We start from the raw sequence: 18,252 nt of genomic DNA on the forward strand, positions 1-18,252 counted from the left end.
TGAGAATAGTTTAAACTTTATTTAAAAATTGATCACATTACAACATGTACATACAAATAATGTAATTCATCTATGGTACAAGCTAGTTTATGGCAATGACTTTACAACAGTGGCTCCACAAAGTGGTCTTTGTTTCATTATCATCAGAAACATTCTAATTCCCTGTGCCTGTGTTAGAGGTATGAGGTTATAAACCCTGGTTAGTACACCGTGGGGTCTCTCTTATCGTATGTGAAATTACAGCCCAAGACATTTTAAAATTAAAGATCACATGTATTCATTCTCGGCATCTATTTGATTTTAATGTTGTGGAAATAGATTAATTAAGATGTGACCTGTTCTGCGTCTTGAAGCATTGCCAAATAGAAGTAAAGCCTTCTCGAGGACAAATAAAAAGTACATTTCCCATGTCTGAAATGGTCTTCTCCACAGCCGGTTTCCTTTGCAGTTAGCTGCTGTGAGACTTTATTCTGCAGTAGAGGATCATGGAGACGGCCATGGCACATATCTGAGGAGGATATACGTGTTTATGAAATAAAAGAGCCTTTTCCTAGAAATGTTGTCCACATTCATACATGGCACATATAAAATACATCAGAAATGGAATAAACCAACCATTTAAATTAAAGTGAACCTTACAAACATTTAAGTCATACCTCCAGAGCTGCTATTCCCAGCGCCACACCCACAATAACCACGGTGTTATCATCGACCAGCGTCTTGATCTTTGGGAAGCAACCACTTATCGTCTGAGGAAAGGAAAGAGTGGAGGTAACAGGTGGAATGAATGGATCGCATCATACATGTGGCGGTTGTGGTGGTTTGTAGTGCCGTACCGTGCCGTTGTCAGCCACCGTTTGGTTACACGGAGCAGTCATGCCTGGACAGCACTGAGGCGGGTACTGCTGGCTGTGGGCCACATAATACGGAGAGCCCACAAAGTCCGAGGAGTTGTAGAATCCACAGCATTTTAACTGATGTGGACACAAAGAGAGAACAAGTCGTGTTATACAAAGCGTGGGGGAGATGATGTGAAATGATCTGAAAGTCACGAGGATTACTGTGTCCATTGTCGTATTCCACAGTCCGGTGATATCTGGATTTTTTCCATATTCCGACCTGAGGTTGGCAACCGCTGCCACTCCGATCTTATTAATCAACTGGTCCGCCTAAGAAACAAATATATAAAGAACTCGGAGCTGGTTGTTGATTTAATGCCAATGTTCTCCTTGTGTTCCTGAGTTCACTCACCAAAGGTCTGAAGACCAAGATCACCACAGCTCCAGCCACCTCAGCGATGAAGACCAGCAGCACTATGATAAAGAACTAGGGACAAAAAAGAGTCGACATTTTATATGAATGACACGTCTTACACCAACCATTAAAGCATAGTGTGTTTACATTTACATCCATCCATCCATTTGCTACTGCAGGGAGCTGGAGCCTATTCCAGCTTGTTCAGGGCTTGAGGCGGGGGATGCTCCATGGTGCGACACCAGTGCACCACGGAGACACACACACACACACACACACACACACACACACACACACACACACTCCTACGGTCAATTTGGCCAATTAACCTGAAGCGCGTGTTTTTGGAGGTGGGAGGAAGCCAGAGAACCCGGAGAGAACCCACGCAGACACGAGGAGAACATGCAAACTCCACATAGAGCGGGACTCGAACCCGGAACCGCCTTGCTGTGCGGCGACGGCGCTACCCACTGCGCCACCGGGCCGCCCTTTGTGTTTGCATCTTTTCATTAATTTTTGATCAGTATAAAGTAATATTTGCTTTTTTCCACCCATTAAGGAGGCAATTTTTTTTTTTTTTAAATTCACTTTGGGATGAAGCGTTGGTGCACCAAAAACAAATACATGTATGACGTTCAAGGGGAAAATACTTTTGTTAAATTGTGGAACTTGACTTAAGTGACTTTAATTTCATGCAAATGCAAAAACACAAACAACCCCCCCACCCCGATATAAAGGCCCATTGTTCCAACCACACACACCCTCCCTGGAGTTCTCCTGCCCCCATTTGTCTTCCTGTTGTTTGGGGTTGTGGTGCATTTGGTGTCAGGTCAGGAAGAGAACCCGTTCAGAACTGAAGACAGAGACCGGGTGGAAAGGGGCTTCAGTCCAGTGGGACAGGTTTAGGACCCTTGGATCAGGATTTTGTGTTGTAACAATGGCAGCAGTGTGGCTTTGTCCGATAAAACCAAAATTTTATAGTATCTCTGAATGCTTTTAATTTGACTGTATAATCTATATGAAAACAACAGTAAGAACAGATATAAAACAATGACTTTCGCGTTTTGTTTACAGATTACATGGTTCTAAGGTAAAGTTTCATGACCAATGAGGCTCACAATTCCTCCATCCATCTATTTTCTTGAAGATGACACGACCGTAGTCATCTCATCTTCAGCCCCCTTTTCTGCCTCGTGGGTCACAGGTGGTGCTGGAGCCTGTCTCAGATGGCTACGAGAGAGAGGCGGGGTACACTCTGCACGCATCGCCAGTGCATCGCTGGGACACAGGAAAAACAAACAACCACTCACGCACACACTCGCACCTATGAGAACATGCAATCTTCACACAGAAGGGACTAGAACCCAGAACCTTCTTGCTGTGAGGCACCACCATGCATGCACAGAAATACTTGGGGGGACGGCTGGAGACGGGTGATTACTCAGTGTCATCATTATTTTTTTAGTGAGTGACTTCTCCAGAGAAATTAAATGTTCTGTTTAGTCAGTGATGCTCATGCAAAGCTAACAGCTGCTGGCAGTAGCTTGATGTTTATTGAACTGGTCACTTGACTGTGACACAGATGCTTTCAGGTTCAGAACCAGGGTGACGTCAAACTGTTGCCACTACCTACCAGCAGCAGCATACACCTGCTTTCTTTGACGGCTCCACAGCAGCCCAGGAAGCCGATGACCAGCAGCAGAGCCCCCAGTGCGATCAGCAGGTACCCCACGTTCAGGACCTGACTGAGCTCCGGTGGGGCGTTTTCAATTTGCCCCAGATAGGTCAGGATGGAGCCGCTGTCCACCTTCACCCAGATCCCAACGCCGAGGATGGCAACACCAGCCAGCTGAGGGAGGGTGAGGGAGGGAGGAGGGGTATTAAAGACAGTCTGTCAGGGTTCTGACGTGAGCCTGTTATTACCTCCACCAGGGAGGCTACGTGATTGGTCCAGACTGCTCGTCTGTTTGTTCACAGGACTAGGCAAACACTATTGACTATGTTTGCATGAAATGTTGACCAAGGATGGATGGCGATCAACTTTTGGTGAAGATCCTGATCCGGATGAGGGAGATCTTTAAAGGAATCTTTAACATTTTTGAAACAAGGTTGTTTTCATCTTATAAAATCAGAACTATGCATACATTTATCAATACATTATGACAAACCAAACATGACGGCCCGGTGGAGGATCGGTTCTCTCTGAACGCTCTTCTTTCCTGGTTTACCTCCTACTTCCTCTGTGTTTGTTTAACTCTACTCTTTCTTGTGTATTCTGGATTGTGTGTGTTTAGTGTTCTTTGTGTTGACCTGTCTTCCCTCTGCTGTGAGTGTCTGATTATTTCTATTGTGTTCTCTTCCATTGTCTCCCGTGTATTTAGGTCTGTGGGCGTTTGTCCTAGTTTGTCAGTTGTTCTGTTTTGCCTCTGGTGTCGTCTTGTCTGTGTCTCATGACGCTTCTCATCTTGTATTCTCCTGGTAATTTCTGAATACTGTTTGTTTTCTTCATGTTTTATGATTAGGTTAATCAGATTTAAACTCGTTATCATCTATTTTATCCCAATAGGATTTTTTTGTAGTTCCATTAAATACCCAGTACTCTCTGCTACCTTGTGATTTGTATTCGGTTGGGTTTTTTTTTAACGTAACAAACAGTTTTTGTTTGGTTTTCATGGGGGCTACTTTCAGTTTGATAAATTGTGGGCGTTTAGCAGAAAGGAGCGGTGCCTAACAAAGGGGAGCTGCAATAGAAGTGCAGGATCCAGCATGATGCATAGAAGGGAGTAAAGGTCAGAACATAATGAGAATTCTTTCTTTTGAGGTGAGTCTAACAATTTATTAATGTCCAACTTTTGAAGTTTAAATATTAATTAAATAAATATATAATATAAATAGTCTGGCGGTTGCATTAAGCATAAGTTGCTTTGTATTTTGACATTGGTGGGTATTTTTGAAAGATAAAACATCAAAACTTACAAATATGATGCCATTGAAAATGAACATCATGGTTTTGAGGAATCCAAAACATCCCATTGTCGCTGCTGGTTCCTCTGCCTACAGAGGGAGACAAGAGAAATAAAGATAGAACATCCAAAACCATCCAGCTTTGACGTCAACCTCCATCTTATTCTCACACTCACGCCTTTTTTTTCTGGACAGCTCATCAAGATTTTTATAAAACATGACGTTTTTGTCCTTATGTAACTTCTGAGTCAGATTAATACGGAGAATTTTTCCACGCATCAGAGCCGAGTGTTTGTCCAGCATTAGCTGTGTTGATGATAAATTTCACTATGTCACTATGCGCTGCCGGTTGGTTGGCACACTGCTTTTGTGACTTTGCTGTTTCTCCCGAGAAGTAGAAACCAGAGGAGGTGAAAACACCTGCCTCTTTCCCAGCGCCTCACCTTTTGCCCTTTGTGACTTCAATAACTTATCTTCATCAAACACTCAAAGTGGTCTGAAGCTTTCCCTGCAACTCTAAGAGCGATTAAACCACACATATCACCTTACATAGACCTCAGGCCAGGCCTGTTTGTTGTAGGGAGAACGACAGCACGAAGGCAGGACTGAGGACACAAAGCTTTGTGTTTCCTGTGTTCAACAGATCAGTGGCATGCAAATCTACGTTGATGTACAAATGTTTCTCCTTCTCTTTGGAGCGTATTTGCATGAAATCTCTCGTCAGCTGAACCCTCCTCACCCGAACCTCTGGGATGGCTGAGGCGATCAGCATTCGACTCCCAAATCATCTCCAAACTCTTCTCCAAATGTGGGTAAACTCATCAGAAGACAAACAAATGTTTGTCCCAGTGATGGTGTGAGCAGACCCTTGTTGTGCATAGCAACAGGTTACTTCCTGGAGAACTCCCGTGTGAGCTCTTCTCACCATTCAGCCTATACTTCCTAGAAACAGTTTAGACACTATTATCTGCTCGCATCAGGTAAACTGAAAACAGGAAGTGACTTGGCAGTTGCTGTTTGACTGAAGTTGAAAATTATCAAGTTAATCATACAACAAAAGTCGTCCTGACTCCCTAAACTCCCCCACCTTTCACTCCTTCAAGCTTTTCCTGTTTCCACAGGGTCACTGATTCCACTGTGACACCTGGGAGTTGACCTGGTGATGTATTAACAACCGAGAGTCACATGAGAGTCCCAGCGAGGGCAACGAGACGGATGTAGCATGAATGTCTGTGTGACATGAAGCTGTTGTGTTAAAAGTTGTGAATAGAAACACAGTCTGTATCTGCTGGTCTTCAACCAAACCTCTGAATTCTCTGACTGACCAACTTCCACCAGAAGCACAGACCGATCTCAAAGGATGCCATTGAGCGGAATAATTACAGGCAGGTCTCGGAGGACAAAGGGTCATTGTTGGATGGGTCCCTTTGCTTTGTTGGTACGGCAGTGAAAAAATAACATTCACAAGTCAACAATGAGATGCTGCTGTAGGAGTTTAAACCCCAGTCGGGCTAGGTTCAGTCAGTCTTACCTTTCACAGGAAATATCCACGGCTGTGCTCTGAGGCTGGATCACCGCCGAGAGTCCGTCGCTCTGGTGATGGAAGCTGCTGCCGTGTGATCAGACTGAGACAACAGGAGCGTCTGATCCCCCCCCCAGTCCTCTGAGAACAACCCACCAGGTGGTCTCTGTCTCCACTCCACCTGGTTCTCCTGCTCTGCTGGACCAGAGGCGTTGCCGGGTGACTTTTAGAGCTGAGTGTTTTTATTTTAAGTCTGCCGGCCGGTTATAAGAACGGAGGAGGGAGGAGGGAGCAGGTGGGTGTGACCACAGGAGATTCAGCTCATATCACCATGGAGTCACCCACGAGGGAGGGAGGGGAGGAGGAGGAAGAGGGGGCACCTGTGTGAAGCCACGCCAGCTTTTTAAAACACACACCTCTGTTCTGAGGTGTTAATATGGATGGAGTTGGTAAACATGACAAAATAGTGTGAGCACATTTAGACGTGTTTACCGGTAATGTGAAGTAACTTTAAATTCCACGCATTTTAAATCTAAAGCCAATATTTAAAAATGTTAAAGAAAGTTACAAATAAAATCCTGCATTCACTCCTTCATTCAGACAATGTAGCCGCGAGAGCGCACAAGCCAGTGTCTTATTGTGCCGGTCCCAAGCCCGGATAAATACAGAGCGTTGCGTCAGGAAGGGCATCCGGCCTAAAACTTTTGCCAAATCAAACATGCGAATCAAACCTATGACTTCCATAACGGATCGGTCGAGGCCCGGGTTAACCACGACCGCCATCGGCGCTGTTGACCTACAGGGTGCCAGTGGAAATTGGACTACTGTTGGTCGAAGAAGGAGAGGAGGAAAGTGTGTTCATAGGACGAGAGAGAAGAGGAACGTCAAGAGTATAGGACTGAGAGTAGGGATGTTGAATGTTGAAACTAGGACAGGAAAAGGTAGAGAGTTGGTTGACATGAGGCAGAGAAGGTAGACATTTCTTTGGGAGTGACCAAGATAGATAGGATCCGGAATGTCAGGGAGGCCAGACTGAGATGGTTTGGACATGTCCAGAGGAGAGATAGTGAATATATTGGTAGAAGGATGCTGAGTTTTGAACTGCCAGGCAGGAGGTCTAGAGGAAGACCAAAGAGGAGGGTTATGGATGTAGTGAAAGAGGACATGAAGGTAGTTGGTGTGAGAGAAGAGGATGCAGAAGACAGGGTTAGATGGAGGACACTGATTCGCTGTGGCGACCCCTGAAGGGAAAAGCCCAAAGGAAAAGGAGAAGACTCCTTCATTCAAATGTGCAACTAAATCCAGCGTAGGATCCATCTCTACGCTGGGTTGGTTCAGACCAGGAGGACAGCTGCTAATAACTACTATTGTAACGCGACTGGATAACTAGATGCTAACACATAATTACTAAAAATGTAGGACATATTGCGTTTAACTTGATTTAAACGTTTTGTCAAGACGTCAAATGAAAAAAGTAAAAGGTAAAATGAGCATAAGTCAATTATTCACAGCCAATCAGGATTATTGATCCGTGATGTGGTGATTTGTCAGCAGACATTTCCACTCATGCCAGCAGGGCAAGTTATTTACCTTGTTGACGTGTTTTAAACGGGCTGATTTCAACTTGACTGTAGAACGCGATTGTTAATAATTACCCAAAAATAACAGGAAGGAGCCACGGAGCTAACATGTATAAATAAATCACCCATTCAAATCTCTCCCAGTGCCCAAATAAATAAGCACTATTTATTACTTTATATTTGAGGTTTTAATTGTTTGCAGTCCTGACAGACTCCATTAAGTCATCTGTCTTCTAACCTGTCTGTGGTTTGTCAGCTGGTCACATGATACACCTGTTTAATCTCTGTAATCCAGAGGATTCCTTTAAAACTGGGAAAACCCCACAGAGACGTGGAAACGAAAGAGAGATGATGAACAAACACAGCGTGTTGATGACATCAGAGGAGGGGGACGGGCCCACATGAAGTAATGGAACAATCATCATGTTCAAAAGAGGGTAACCATTAGTAAAAAGGACTGAACATGAATGGAGAGGAAGTGGTTCTGTATGCTAAACTTTAAACAATAAATCAGGAGAGAGGATCCAACTTGAGTGAAGTTCTTTACGACCCGACGTCGCCTTTTCTTGTCATGTATTTTACACACACATCTTTGAGCGCATCATGTAACAGGAAGGAGCAGCTGCATATGGACAATGTATATGGAACAGTTTCAGAAAAGGATGAAACTCAAACATTTACAGATTTTAGTGATTCATTTGTTAAATCTGACAGCAGAGAAAAAAAAAGTGCTTCTGCTTGCAAACTAAAATATTGAGGGGACACACAAAAGAAACAAGGGTCACATTTCATGAGAAACTCAATAAGCTGATGTGATTTCTCATGGATGCCTGACAGTCAAGAGACTGGGACAGAATGACTGCTGATCCATACAAGTTTCAGAACTTTAATTTCAAGTCCAACCACACTGTTATTTCATTAGTGTATTAAATTAATGGATCTATCATGTTGTATATTATAAAAATATTCATAGTGTTACAGAAATAAAGGCCCACAAACAGCTTTTCATGAAAAAATACTTTTATGAAAAGTTTGACTGTCGTCTAAGCAAAGTAAAAAGTACAAATAGACATTTCTAACTTTGTTTGGCTTTCCACACTCCACAAACAAGTTTAATTTATGCTTAAAGCCATGCTTTAAAAACCATGTTACTTTTATCACTAGAAAATGATCTTAGATAAAAACGTAAATGTCATGTAAACGTTAACAAATCCAGTACGTTTCATTCATTCCTCACACTTTTGTTCAATTTGAATTGAGTTCAGAAACACTTTAAAAGAACCCTCTGCTCTAACTGGTTAAAGACACCTGGAAGTGATCAAACTAACCTACGTAGGACTGTTTTTTGTAAGTGTTTGAGATGTTAATTTCTGCTTCAGTCAGAGTTAGGGCCTCCATCTGATCCAACACCGGGATTATTTCTAACATCCTACCGATCCGATCAGCAACTCTTTCTCTGCAGGTGCTCCGTCGTCGATGTGATCTCATGACCATCAGACCTCTAGGTGGGCGTGTCCACTCCGTCCAATAGCAGCACGCGCTTGGAGCTGTGGGTGTGTGTCTTTCTAGCCCTTTCTGCAGAGGTGGGTTAAAAAGTCGTAGTTTAAAAAAGTTCTCTGTGCGCCTCTGCTTGTTTGCGCCTAACAGCAGCGGCAGCCCGCTGCTCCACACGGACATTTGAAACATTTCACCAGCAAAAACAGATGTGGCGTAAACACAGCAGTGCTTGTCTAGTGCAACGCTTTGCATATGTGTTGAGCAGCACTTAGTAAACAATGGAACTAGACGGTAACACCGAGCATTAACCGCCTGGTCGTGTGGGTGGCGGTCACGCCGCTTCATCCAATCTAACACTCAGGTTACTCTGAATTAGCTCCTCAGTGCTACTGACTGTTTAATTTTCTTGTTGTGGATCACACCGTGCTCCTGTCCCACAGCTGGAATAGACATTAAACCATTTTTTCATGGAAGTGCATCCATATTTAACTGCGCCACAAAAAAATATCTCAGTAGAAATCTTTCTCTTGCGGAGCATGAAGGGGTTAACCAACAGCGAGGCTAAATCCTGCATAGTTTGCTTTTAATCGGCGAGCCACTTTTTTCAGGATGTAAACTGACATCGTTGCTGAGCAGCGGGTTTAAACCGTTTTCCTGCTGCAGCCGATGTGTTCACAACCCACGTGAAGTCTGAAACGTCTGTGGGCGTGGCCCCCCGGCTGCTTTACCCACCGCCTGTGTGTCCACGTCATCCTGGACACGAGAGGCAAGACAATCGCAGCATCATCGGTGTCTTCAGCGAGCGTTCCTTTGCGTCATCCAGGTCCAGCCTGGATCGGTTCGGCTCCTGTCAGCGGCGCCTGAACGCCTCAGCTCGGCTGTTTGTCCGGGTGGCTCTTCAGTTTGTGGAACTTGACGCTGTCCAGCTTCTCGAACCTCTTCTCACAGAACTCACAGGTGTAGTTGTAATGAGCCTCTGGCGTGTGCTTCTTCATGTGCCAGTTGAGGGAGGCGCGCTGGCGACACTGGTAGCCACAGATTTCACACCTGACAGATGACATCAACACATTTTGGATCTTACATCACCTCTGACATTGACACTGCTGCACAGGCTGGACCTTGCTAACACGCTCAGTGCTAAGATGCATGCCGCTAACATTCATTTTCAGCTCTGCTAACTTACTGGAGGGGTGTTTCTCCGGTGTGGGTCCGCCGGTGGACCTCCAGGTGATTCTTACGCTTAAATGATTTTCCACACGTCTCGCAGATGAAATCTCTGACCCCTGTGGAGAGATCCCGTTACCTCTGGACGCTAACGACCACCAGACTCCGACATGACAAGTGTGTCTTTGAGAGCCCACCTGAGTGGATGATCATGTGGCGATGCAGGTGGTTTGACAAGTAGAACTTCTTCCCGCAGCCTGGATGGGGGCAAACTTTGGTCTTCCCTTTCCTGTGAACGAGGTTGACATGATTCTACAGAGAGAGAGAGAAGTGACGCAAACAGACGGCTATTTCAATTCTAAGCGAAAACAACTGTAGCTGAAATGTTAAGTGTGAACGAATGGAGACGTTCGCTGTACCTGGAAGCTGCTGATGGCTACATAGACCTGACTGCAGCCCTCGTACGGACAGTGGAACATCTTGAGCATCCCGTCTGCCTCAATGACAGGGCCTCGTCTGTTCCTCTTTGACCTGATGCTGCCAGAAAGACCCCACAGCCCCCAGATCAGAGTGGAGCAGGTCTTCTTAATGAATTCTCTTGTGAGAGCGTGCTCTAATGCTAACCTGCTCCGCTGCACCTGTCTGTCGCTGCTCAGGTCCAGGGCGTCATCAGTCGGCTGCAGCAGCTGCTTCTCACTTAACGCTGCGAAGAAAGACCGCCGAGGGCGATTACAGAGAAAGTCCTGCAGGCACTGCCTGAATCAAATTACACAGATTACATTCCTGACTAAGTCAAAGCACAAATCTGATGAAAATTTTTTGATCCCCATCAAATTTCAGTGTCTAATGTCTACACAAAGTCAGTCAAAATGGAGTTTTGTGCTCAAGCAGCGGCACTTCTGCATGAAACTCACCTGTTATCGAGTCTTCGTCCTCCGCTGGTCTGAGTTTTGAGTCAGACGTGCAAACCTGGTTGTAGGAGACTCCTCCGATCACAGTGCAGGTGACCTCCTCCACGTTCCCACCGCCCATGTTGAGCTGGATGCCCTCTGATGCCAGGGCCTCGTAGCTGGGGCCGGTGATAATGATTAACTGGAGGTGAGCACAGATGGAATAAACATGGTGACTTCTCTGTGGTGTGTAAAACCGTCTCCACAACCTACTCAGGACACCCACCTGCGAGCCTTCCAGAGGGATCCTCTGGTCAGGAATCTCACAGCTGGTCACCATGGTCTGCAGAGTCTGGGGGTCGAACAGCTCGCTCTGCTCCTGCATGGGCAGCGGATCCGACAGCTCTGGTTCAGGTTCCGCCGGGACCGAGTCACTCAAGTTCTGTGACTGATCTGAGTCCTTGTCCATCTTCTCTGGTTTATCAGGTAAAGATGTCTTAACAGCAACACACCCGTAACGGTGGGGCAAAGTCCTGACCCCTCCAGCTCCTCCATCTCTGCCTCGTCTCAGATCCTCGGCCTCCTCCACCTCTTCCTCTGAGGGGATGGAGTGAAATGCTGCAGCGGGTGAGTCTTGCTGTTGCACCACCACATCATCCTTCATCTCCCAGACAGACTGTTCTGTCACTGGAGCGTCCCTGGAAGAAGCCTCTCTGCCAGGCCGGTGGTTCAGGACTACAGTCTGATCCACGGGGCTGACGGTGGTGCGTTGAGCCTCAGACACCTCTGGGTTGTCCTCAACATCTACAGAAAGTAGGTAAATATCAATAGTTTGAAAGAATTGGTTGGAAGTGTTGTCGTGAAGGAAGTGTTGTAGATTTAGGTGGCTGCTCATCGAATACGTTTTTGTGTGGTAAATGGACTCTTAATATAATTTTTGTGCTACAAGCCAGCGCACCTGAGCCAGGGGACACGAACGCCCTGACAAACAGACTGGAGTATCCCCTGCCACTGGATGCTCTAGTTAACAAACTACCGGAATGCCCCCACCAAGGAAAAGCCTGACACCAGAGGAGTTTGAGCACTTGACAAAGAAAAATGCTGACATTGCAAGGATCGCACGACGACTGAAAAAACGAGACAAGATTTAACAAACCTGGGTAACAAACTGTAAGATCGTCATCAAACTAAATGGGTCACCGGAGTTGCAGAAGTATTGGTGGTGAAGAGCAGAGAAGATCTTGAACAGTGTCGACATTGATAGAGCTTGTGACTCCTCATCATCACAATGCCGAACACACCAAGAACACAGACTACACCAAGCACCAATATGGACATCGACATGTTAGAGAAGATCCTACAGCATCAACAAATAGAACTGGAAATGTGTGAGTATCAAGAGCACACCACCACAGACACTGAAATAGACCCTGATAATCATTTCCTCTCTGCTACTGTCAAAAACTGCAATTATTTCAACCAAGAACATTATGAAAACAGTGTAGATTCAGCAGATAGCCTCTCAATAATCCACTTTAATAGTGGAAGCATGTACACAAATTTTGAGCCTACTTGCAACATTTCACTCGTCCATTTAGCGTCATTGCAATAACTGAAACCTGGTTCAACCATGACAAACGTATTGATTTTTGTCTTGATGGCTATGAATTAAGATATATAAACAGAGTAGGTAAAACATGAGGGGGTGTTGCCTTATACATTCACAAATCTGTTAAATTCAACGTTTTAACTGATATGACAACAGCTGTGGAGGGACTATTTGAATGTTTAACAGTGGAAATTCTAAAAGACAAATATCATCATGAGTTGTGTTCAGATGGTTCACCTGGTTCAGATATAGAAACTTTGACTGACTGGATTGGTAAACTGTTTTCAACAGTCAAGCAAAAAAACAAATTTATCTGGTGCTTTTTAACATTGATCTGTTAAACCCAACCAATCACCAAACAGTTGATGACCTCACTGACACAATGTCCAGCTTGTCTCTGTATCCAACTATAACAAAACCCAGCAGAATAACGTCACATAGTGCCACAATCATTGATGACATCTTTTCTAATATTATGGGAAATCAAATCACTAGTGGCCTATTTATATGTGACATAACTGACCACCTACCTGTTTTTACTTTGTATGATGGTAATTTCAAGGGAACTAAAGACACTATGTCAAAAATCTCCAATCGAATATTAACTAATGAAACGGTCCAAGCCCTAAACAACAGTTTGGCACTCCAGGATTGGACTTCAGTGTGCAGTGACCCTAATGTGGACAGTGCTTATTATACTTTTTTAGACATCCTCACTTCCATGTATAATAAAAAACATCACAAAAGCCCTTGGATTACCAAAGGAATAATGAATGCCTGTAAAAAGAAAAACAATCTCTACAAATCTTTTCTCAAAATAAAAACAAAAGAAGTGAAACAAAGATATAAGAAGTACAAAAATAAATTAACCGATATCATAAGAACAAGCAAACAATTATACTATCAAAAAAAGTTGCATGAAAATAAAAACAATATAAAAGGAACTTGGAATGCTTTGAATAGCCTAATCAAGCAAAAATCCTCAAAGTTGACATGCCCTGATTACTTTATTGATGAAAATGGTGAAGATTATAATATGAATAATGCAGTAAATAAGTTCAACAAATTTTTTGTGAATGTTGGCCCTAAGTTGGCTGCTGATATTCTTGATAGTGGAATTGCAAATTCAACTATTGGAAATAATGCCTTTTTATTCTTCCTCTCAGCTACAAATGAGCAGGAAGTGACAAAGATCATGCAGAAGTGTAAAAGTAAGTCCTCCACCGACTGTCATGACATTAGCATGTCATTGGTTAAAAAAATTATACTAAATATTGTCAAACATTTAACTTATATCTATAACTTGTCATTCCAGACTGGCTGTTTTCCAGGCAAAATGAAAATTGCTGAAGTAATTCCACTCTTCAAAAATGAAAACAAACATGCATTTAATAATTACAGACCAATCTAACTTTTGCCTCAATTTTCAAAAATTTTGGAGAAACTTTTCAACTCTCGACTTGAAAAGTTTCTTGAGAAACATCACATAATTAATGAAGATCAGTATGGCTTTCGAACCAAAAGAACTACATCAATGGCAATAACAGCAGCTGTAGAAGAAATAAGTAATGCACTGGAAATATGTAAAAATGGGTCGTAAAAATGGGTCAACATTCATCAGATGTACTTGGCATTGCTTGGGGTATACCCCAGGGGTCAGTGTTGGGGCCCAAACTGTTTAATCTGTACATAAATTATATATTTAACACAACCAAAGTCCTGAAACTCATACTATTTGCAGATGACACAAATATATTTTACAGTAGTGATGATTATTTTGAGCTTGTGAACACAGTAAACAGGGAACTAAACACAATAAAAGAATGGATGGAGACAAATAAATTATCTTTGAATATAAATAAAACCAAGGTAATGATGTTTGGAAATCGCAACATAATGTCTGAACAGAAAATAAGTATTGATGGCACTCAAACTGAAATTTTAAGTGAAAATAAATTCTTAGGAGTTATAATTGATAGTAAATTGTCATGGAAACCCCATGTCAGACACATAAAAACAAAAATGTCCAAAACCCTCTTTTATAAATAAAGCAAAACTATACCTTGATGGAAATACACTCCGTACTTTATATTGCACCTTGTTCCTCCCATACTTTTCATAGTGTGTTGGGGAAATACTTACCAGAACACAATTAATCCTCTGATCATTCTACAGAAAAGAGCAGCGCGGATCATTCACAAGGTTGGTTTTCTTGAACATACTCATAACCTGTTTACGCAGTCAAAAGTTGCTAAAATTTCATGATATTGTACAATATAATACATCAATAGTTTATATAAAGCACTCAAAAAATTATTACCACCAAACCTCCAACGATTTTTTATAACTCCAGTCGGGGCTCATAACTCCAGAGGTCTTGGATATTTTTCATTGCCGAGAGCTCAAACCATGCGTAAAAACGTTTTTGTGTGTCTGTGTGCGGAGTGAACAATCCGGACTCACAACACAAGCAATGCCAAAGTACTCATAAATTCAAACTGTTATATAAAGACCGTCTCTGGTTGTTGGCATTTGTCCATTACCATTGTTGGTATATTGTACATTACCATTGTTGGTATATTGTACATTACCATTGTTGGTATATCGTGCCTTCCTTACATTGTTGTGTGGAATTGCAATTGCAATGTGATAATTTCATTGTTGCCCATCATGATGCAATTATTGTGTGGTTATCCTTGAATCTTCGAAGTAGCAGTGAAGCTCAGTGTGTTGATCTCTGAATCAGGAACTGGGGTGGGATGACATACATTTTCTTCTTCCCACTCCCTGTCAGGCAGAATTGTATTGTTGAGTCATGGTCTTTGCTTATTTGCTTGTTTAATTATGTTTGTTGTTGTTGTTGTTTGTTTGTTTTGTTTTTCCTTGCCTTGCCTGAAATAAATGAATAACTAACTAATTCCAGGTGTGTAAGTTAGATATATTTAGTATACAGGTAGTCCTCAACTTACAAACATCTGAATTACGAACATTCAGAGATACGAACAAACACATGGTGCCATCTCTGACTATTTTTTTTTATTTAAACTTTTTTTTTTAAACATTTTTTTAATTTAATAATTACGAACATTCTGAGATACAAACATATGATGTCATCTGACTACTGTCCTGCAGTTCCCCTTTCTGCCACAACCCCACTGAGCAGCACCGCTTCGTTCACGCAGCTTCAAGTATTTTAATATGATTTTATTCTTATTTATCCTACAGTAACATGACATTATGTGCTTGTAACAGTTTTCTAGTGATTTCAACAGTCCAGTATTTGCAGCGGACTACTTACAAATTCAGCTTATTGAACAACCTCCATGAACTAGTTGTGTTCGTATGTTGAGGACTACATGTACTAATATAAAATGTGCTCTAAGCAAATGAAATAATTTACTTACTGTTGAAGAGTTTGTGAGCCTCCTTCCTCCTCTTCCTGTTTGCTGCACTTTTAGCAACAGACATGTCTGTTTTTACTGCATTCTCTCCATCGCCTTCGGTCACATCTGCTTCATGCTCAGAGTCACTAGCTCCCCTCAGTGGTGAGAACAGGTATTGCACAAATGAGTGATCAGAGTCACATCGCCAGATGGCAACAGTGGAGAGGTTGGGCTGAGGCTCCAGGGCCGTGAGCTGGGGCTCCTGTGGGCAGGAGTGGGCGTGCTCCTGGTACCAGCGCACCAGGCTCTGGAGACTGGAGATTTGCTCCTTCCTGCCTGGGAAACAACCAGAGTCAGCTGGGAGAACAGCCACAGATGACATGCAAACTTTTTTCAAAAAAATTTGGGTTAATTTTGAAACTGATCATCACTTAACGCTTTGTTTGGAGAGAAAAACCAACAAATAAAAGAAATTCAAACACATTCCTGATTATTTTGTAGTAGAAAATGTCACAATTTTATAAAGATTGTATACAGAAGATATTTACTGTCACATTATTAGACAAACAGAAGCAGCAAAATGACATCACATGTTTGGTTGGAACTTTTAAGTTTGTCATTCGTTATCAAAGTTTTCAAAATCACAACTTATTTCATAATTGCAACGTTTTATGAACGTTTTAAGAACATTTTAAAAGTATGACAGGAAATATATTGTGCATACTGACATTATTAAAGGAATTTAAATAAAGTCTGATAAGATATAAGTGTATACGGTTTACCAGTTTGTTATTTTGATGACTTTTGATATTGTACCTTACAGACTTCTATTTTTCCTTCTTGTTTTTTCCATTTTCTCACTACTTTTTCATCTTAATTTTTTTTGCCTGGTACTACTGTATTTGGAGTGAAGCAAGATTACAGGTTGGATTTCAAATGTAAACAAGCTTTAGAGATAATGTGTGTGACTTCCAGGATACTTTTATCTATTTATATTTTTTAAAAAATCAAATCAAGGCTTCAGAAAAACTCACATTTTTTCTGTTTTACCGAGATTTCTGTAGAATTCTTCTTCCTGTAACACAACATAGAGTCAATCTGGACTGGCCAGAACCAGCAAATACAGTATTTACTAACAACATAATGCAGACCTAAGTCACCTAAAGTGCATACTGACCTACTTTATCTGGGCTTACCCGCAGAATTTCTGCATGTATTTCTCCCCGCAGGTGGAGTTGAGCAGCATCAGGTACTCCGCCAGCCCGGCATCACTCAGGCTGGTCCGCCTGCGGAGCTCACTCCACAGCTTGTGCGCCTCTCCCAGGTAAACCCGCCGAACGTCGTACTTCTTCCGCGATTCCAGGCGCCTCTGCGCTCGGTCGGAGTCCGTGAGTCTGGGTCGTCCCCTGCACCGCCTCAAGGCGCCTGTCCCCCGCTCTACGGCTCGGTCAGCGTCCAGGACAACTTCCAACCCCGTCCGTTTCTGCGCCATCTTGGCCACAGCAGCTGACGTCACCGCCCGGCGTCCCGGAAGTAGTCTGACCAAACAGGAAGTTCCAGCACGGAAGGCTTTCCTGTCCTGCCAGCCTCGCCACATGAAACGATTATTAACATTTTCAAGAACATGTCGAACTATATTTGATGGACACGTAAACGGAAAAAAATTGAGAAAATCTCCACTATTTAGCGGGGCGGAACTGTACAGTACAGACCTCTTTTTCTGACGGACCGAATATCCTGAACACCAACCTGTAACGTGTAAACAAGGCGGGAAACGTCGGCGATAACGTAATGATCGGGTGAATAATTTAAAGAATTTGCATGGTATCTTATTGTTAGTCATGACAGATGTTCTAACACTTGTGTTTAAGACATTTATGTCACGGACGGATGTAAAGAACGACCTCAGAGCTGCTGCTCCGTCACCGCCGTGCAGCTCCCTGGTGGTCGGGGAGCAGAGCATCAGCCGGTCGGTGCTGCTGCTGGCGGCCGTGACTGCCGCCTCGGAGATGGGCGTGAGGGTGGTGTTCTTCACCCAGACGCAGATTCAAAGTCTTCCTGCGGTTCTGCAGAAATGTATTCCCGGCCTGAGCCCAGAGAGTTTAAAGGTAAAAAAATAATCATCACGTGACAAACTTTAGCGTGAGCTGCAGTATTTAAACCACGCCCATGTTTTCACCAGTGTTTTCTGCACTATAAGACGCACTGGACTACAAGGCGCACCTTCGATGAACGGCTTATTTTAAAACCGTTTTCATGTGTAAGGTGCACTAGATTATGAGGTGCAATGTCGGTTTTTGAGAAAAATGTAAGGCTTTTAGGTGCGCCTTGTAGTGCTAAAAATACTGTAGTTACCGACATATTAATTTATGATGTCATAGAATCAACA

General features: G+C 43.1%; 2 protein-coding genes across 5 annotated transcripts; both read right to left on the reverse strand.

The window, feature by feature from the left end:
• On the reverse strand, window positions 1-5,971 carry tspan34b (tetraspanin 34b). Of its 2 annotated transcripts, XM_068337002.1 has the most exons (8): window positions 5,750-5,971; window positions 4,231-4,308; window positions 2,888-3,103; window positions 1,252-1,326; window positions 1,062-1,169; window positions 837-974; window positions 657-749; window positions 1-508 (listed from the first exon to the last, which is right to left on the reverse strand). In XM_068337002.1, the coding sequence occupies exons 2-8, from the start codon at window positions 4,285-4,287 to the stop codon at window positions 449-451; spliced, it is 747 nt and encodes a 248-aa protein (XP_068193103.1). In that variant the 5' UTR covers window positions 4,288-4,308; window positions 5,750-5,971; the 3' UTR covers window positions 1-448. The 2 variants fall into 2 exon arrangements, with proteins under 2 accessions (XP_068193103.1, XP_068193102.1); XM_068337001.1 differs by having other exon boundaries at window positions 837-1,169.
• Window positions 5,972-8,266: 2,295 nt separating this feature from the next.
• znf653 (zinc finger protein 653) lies at window positions 8,267-17,957 on the reverse strand. Of its 3 annotated transcripts, XM_068337088.1 has the most exons (12): window positions 17,768-17,957; window positions 17,576-17,612; window positions 17,060-17,442; window positions 16,898-16,938; window positions 15,885-16,199; window positions 11,158-11,675; window positions 10,896-11,073; window positions 10,606-10,684; window positions 10,401-10,518; window positions 10,179-10,293; window positions 10,001-10,100; window positions 8,267-9,864 (listed from the first exon to the last, which is right to left on the reverse strand). In XM_068337088.1, exons 1-12 carry the CDS (start codon window positions 17,824-17,826, stop codon window positions 9,687-9,689), a joined length of 2,121 nt encoding a protein of 706 aa, XP_068193189.1. In that variant the 5' UTR covers window positions 17,827-17,957; the 3' UTR covers window positions 8,267-9,686. The 3 variants fall into 3 exon arrangements, 2 of the variants coding, with proteins under 2 accessions (XP_068193189.1, XP_068193188.1); XM_068337087.1 differs by lacking the exon at window positions 17,768-17,957 and having other exon boundaries at window positions 17,060-17,706; XR_011038378.1 differs by lacking the exon at window positions 17,768-17,957 and having other exon boundaries at window positions 9,725-9,864; window positions 10,179-10,270; window positions 17,060-17,706.
• Window positions 17,958-18,252: the final 295 nt, after the last annotated feature.

This window comes from Antennarius striatus, chromosome 16, assembly GCF_040054535.1.
Source record: "Antennarius striatus isolate MH-2024 chromosome 16, ASM4005453v1, whole genome shotgun sequence".
In the NCBI taxonomy this organism is placed as follows: domain Eukaryota; kingdom Metazoa; phylum Chordata; class Actinopteri; order Lophiiformes; family Antennariidae; genus Antennarius; species Antennarius striatus.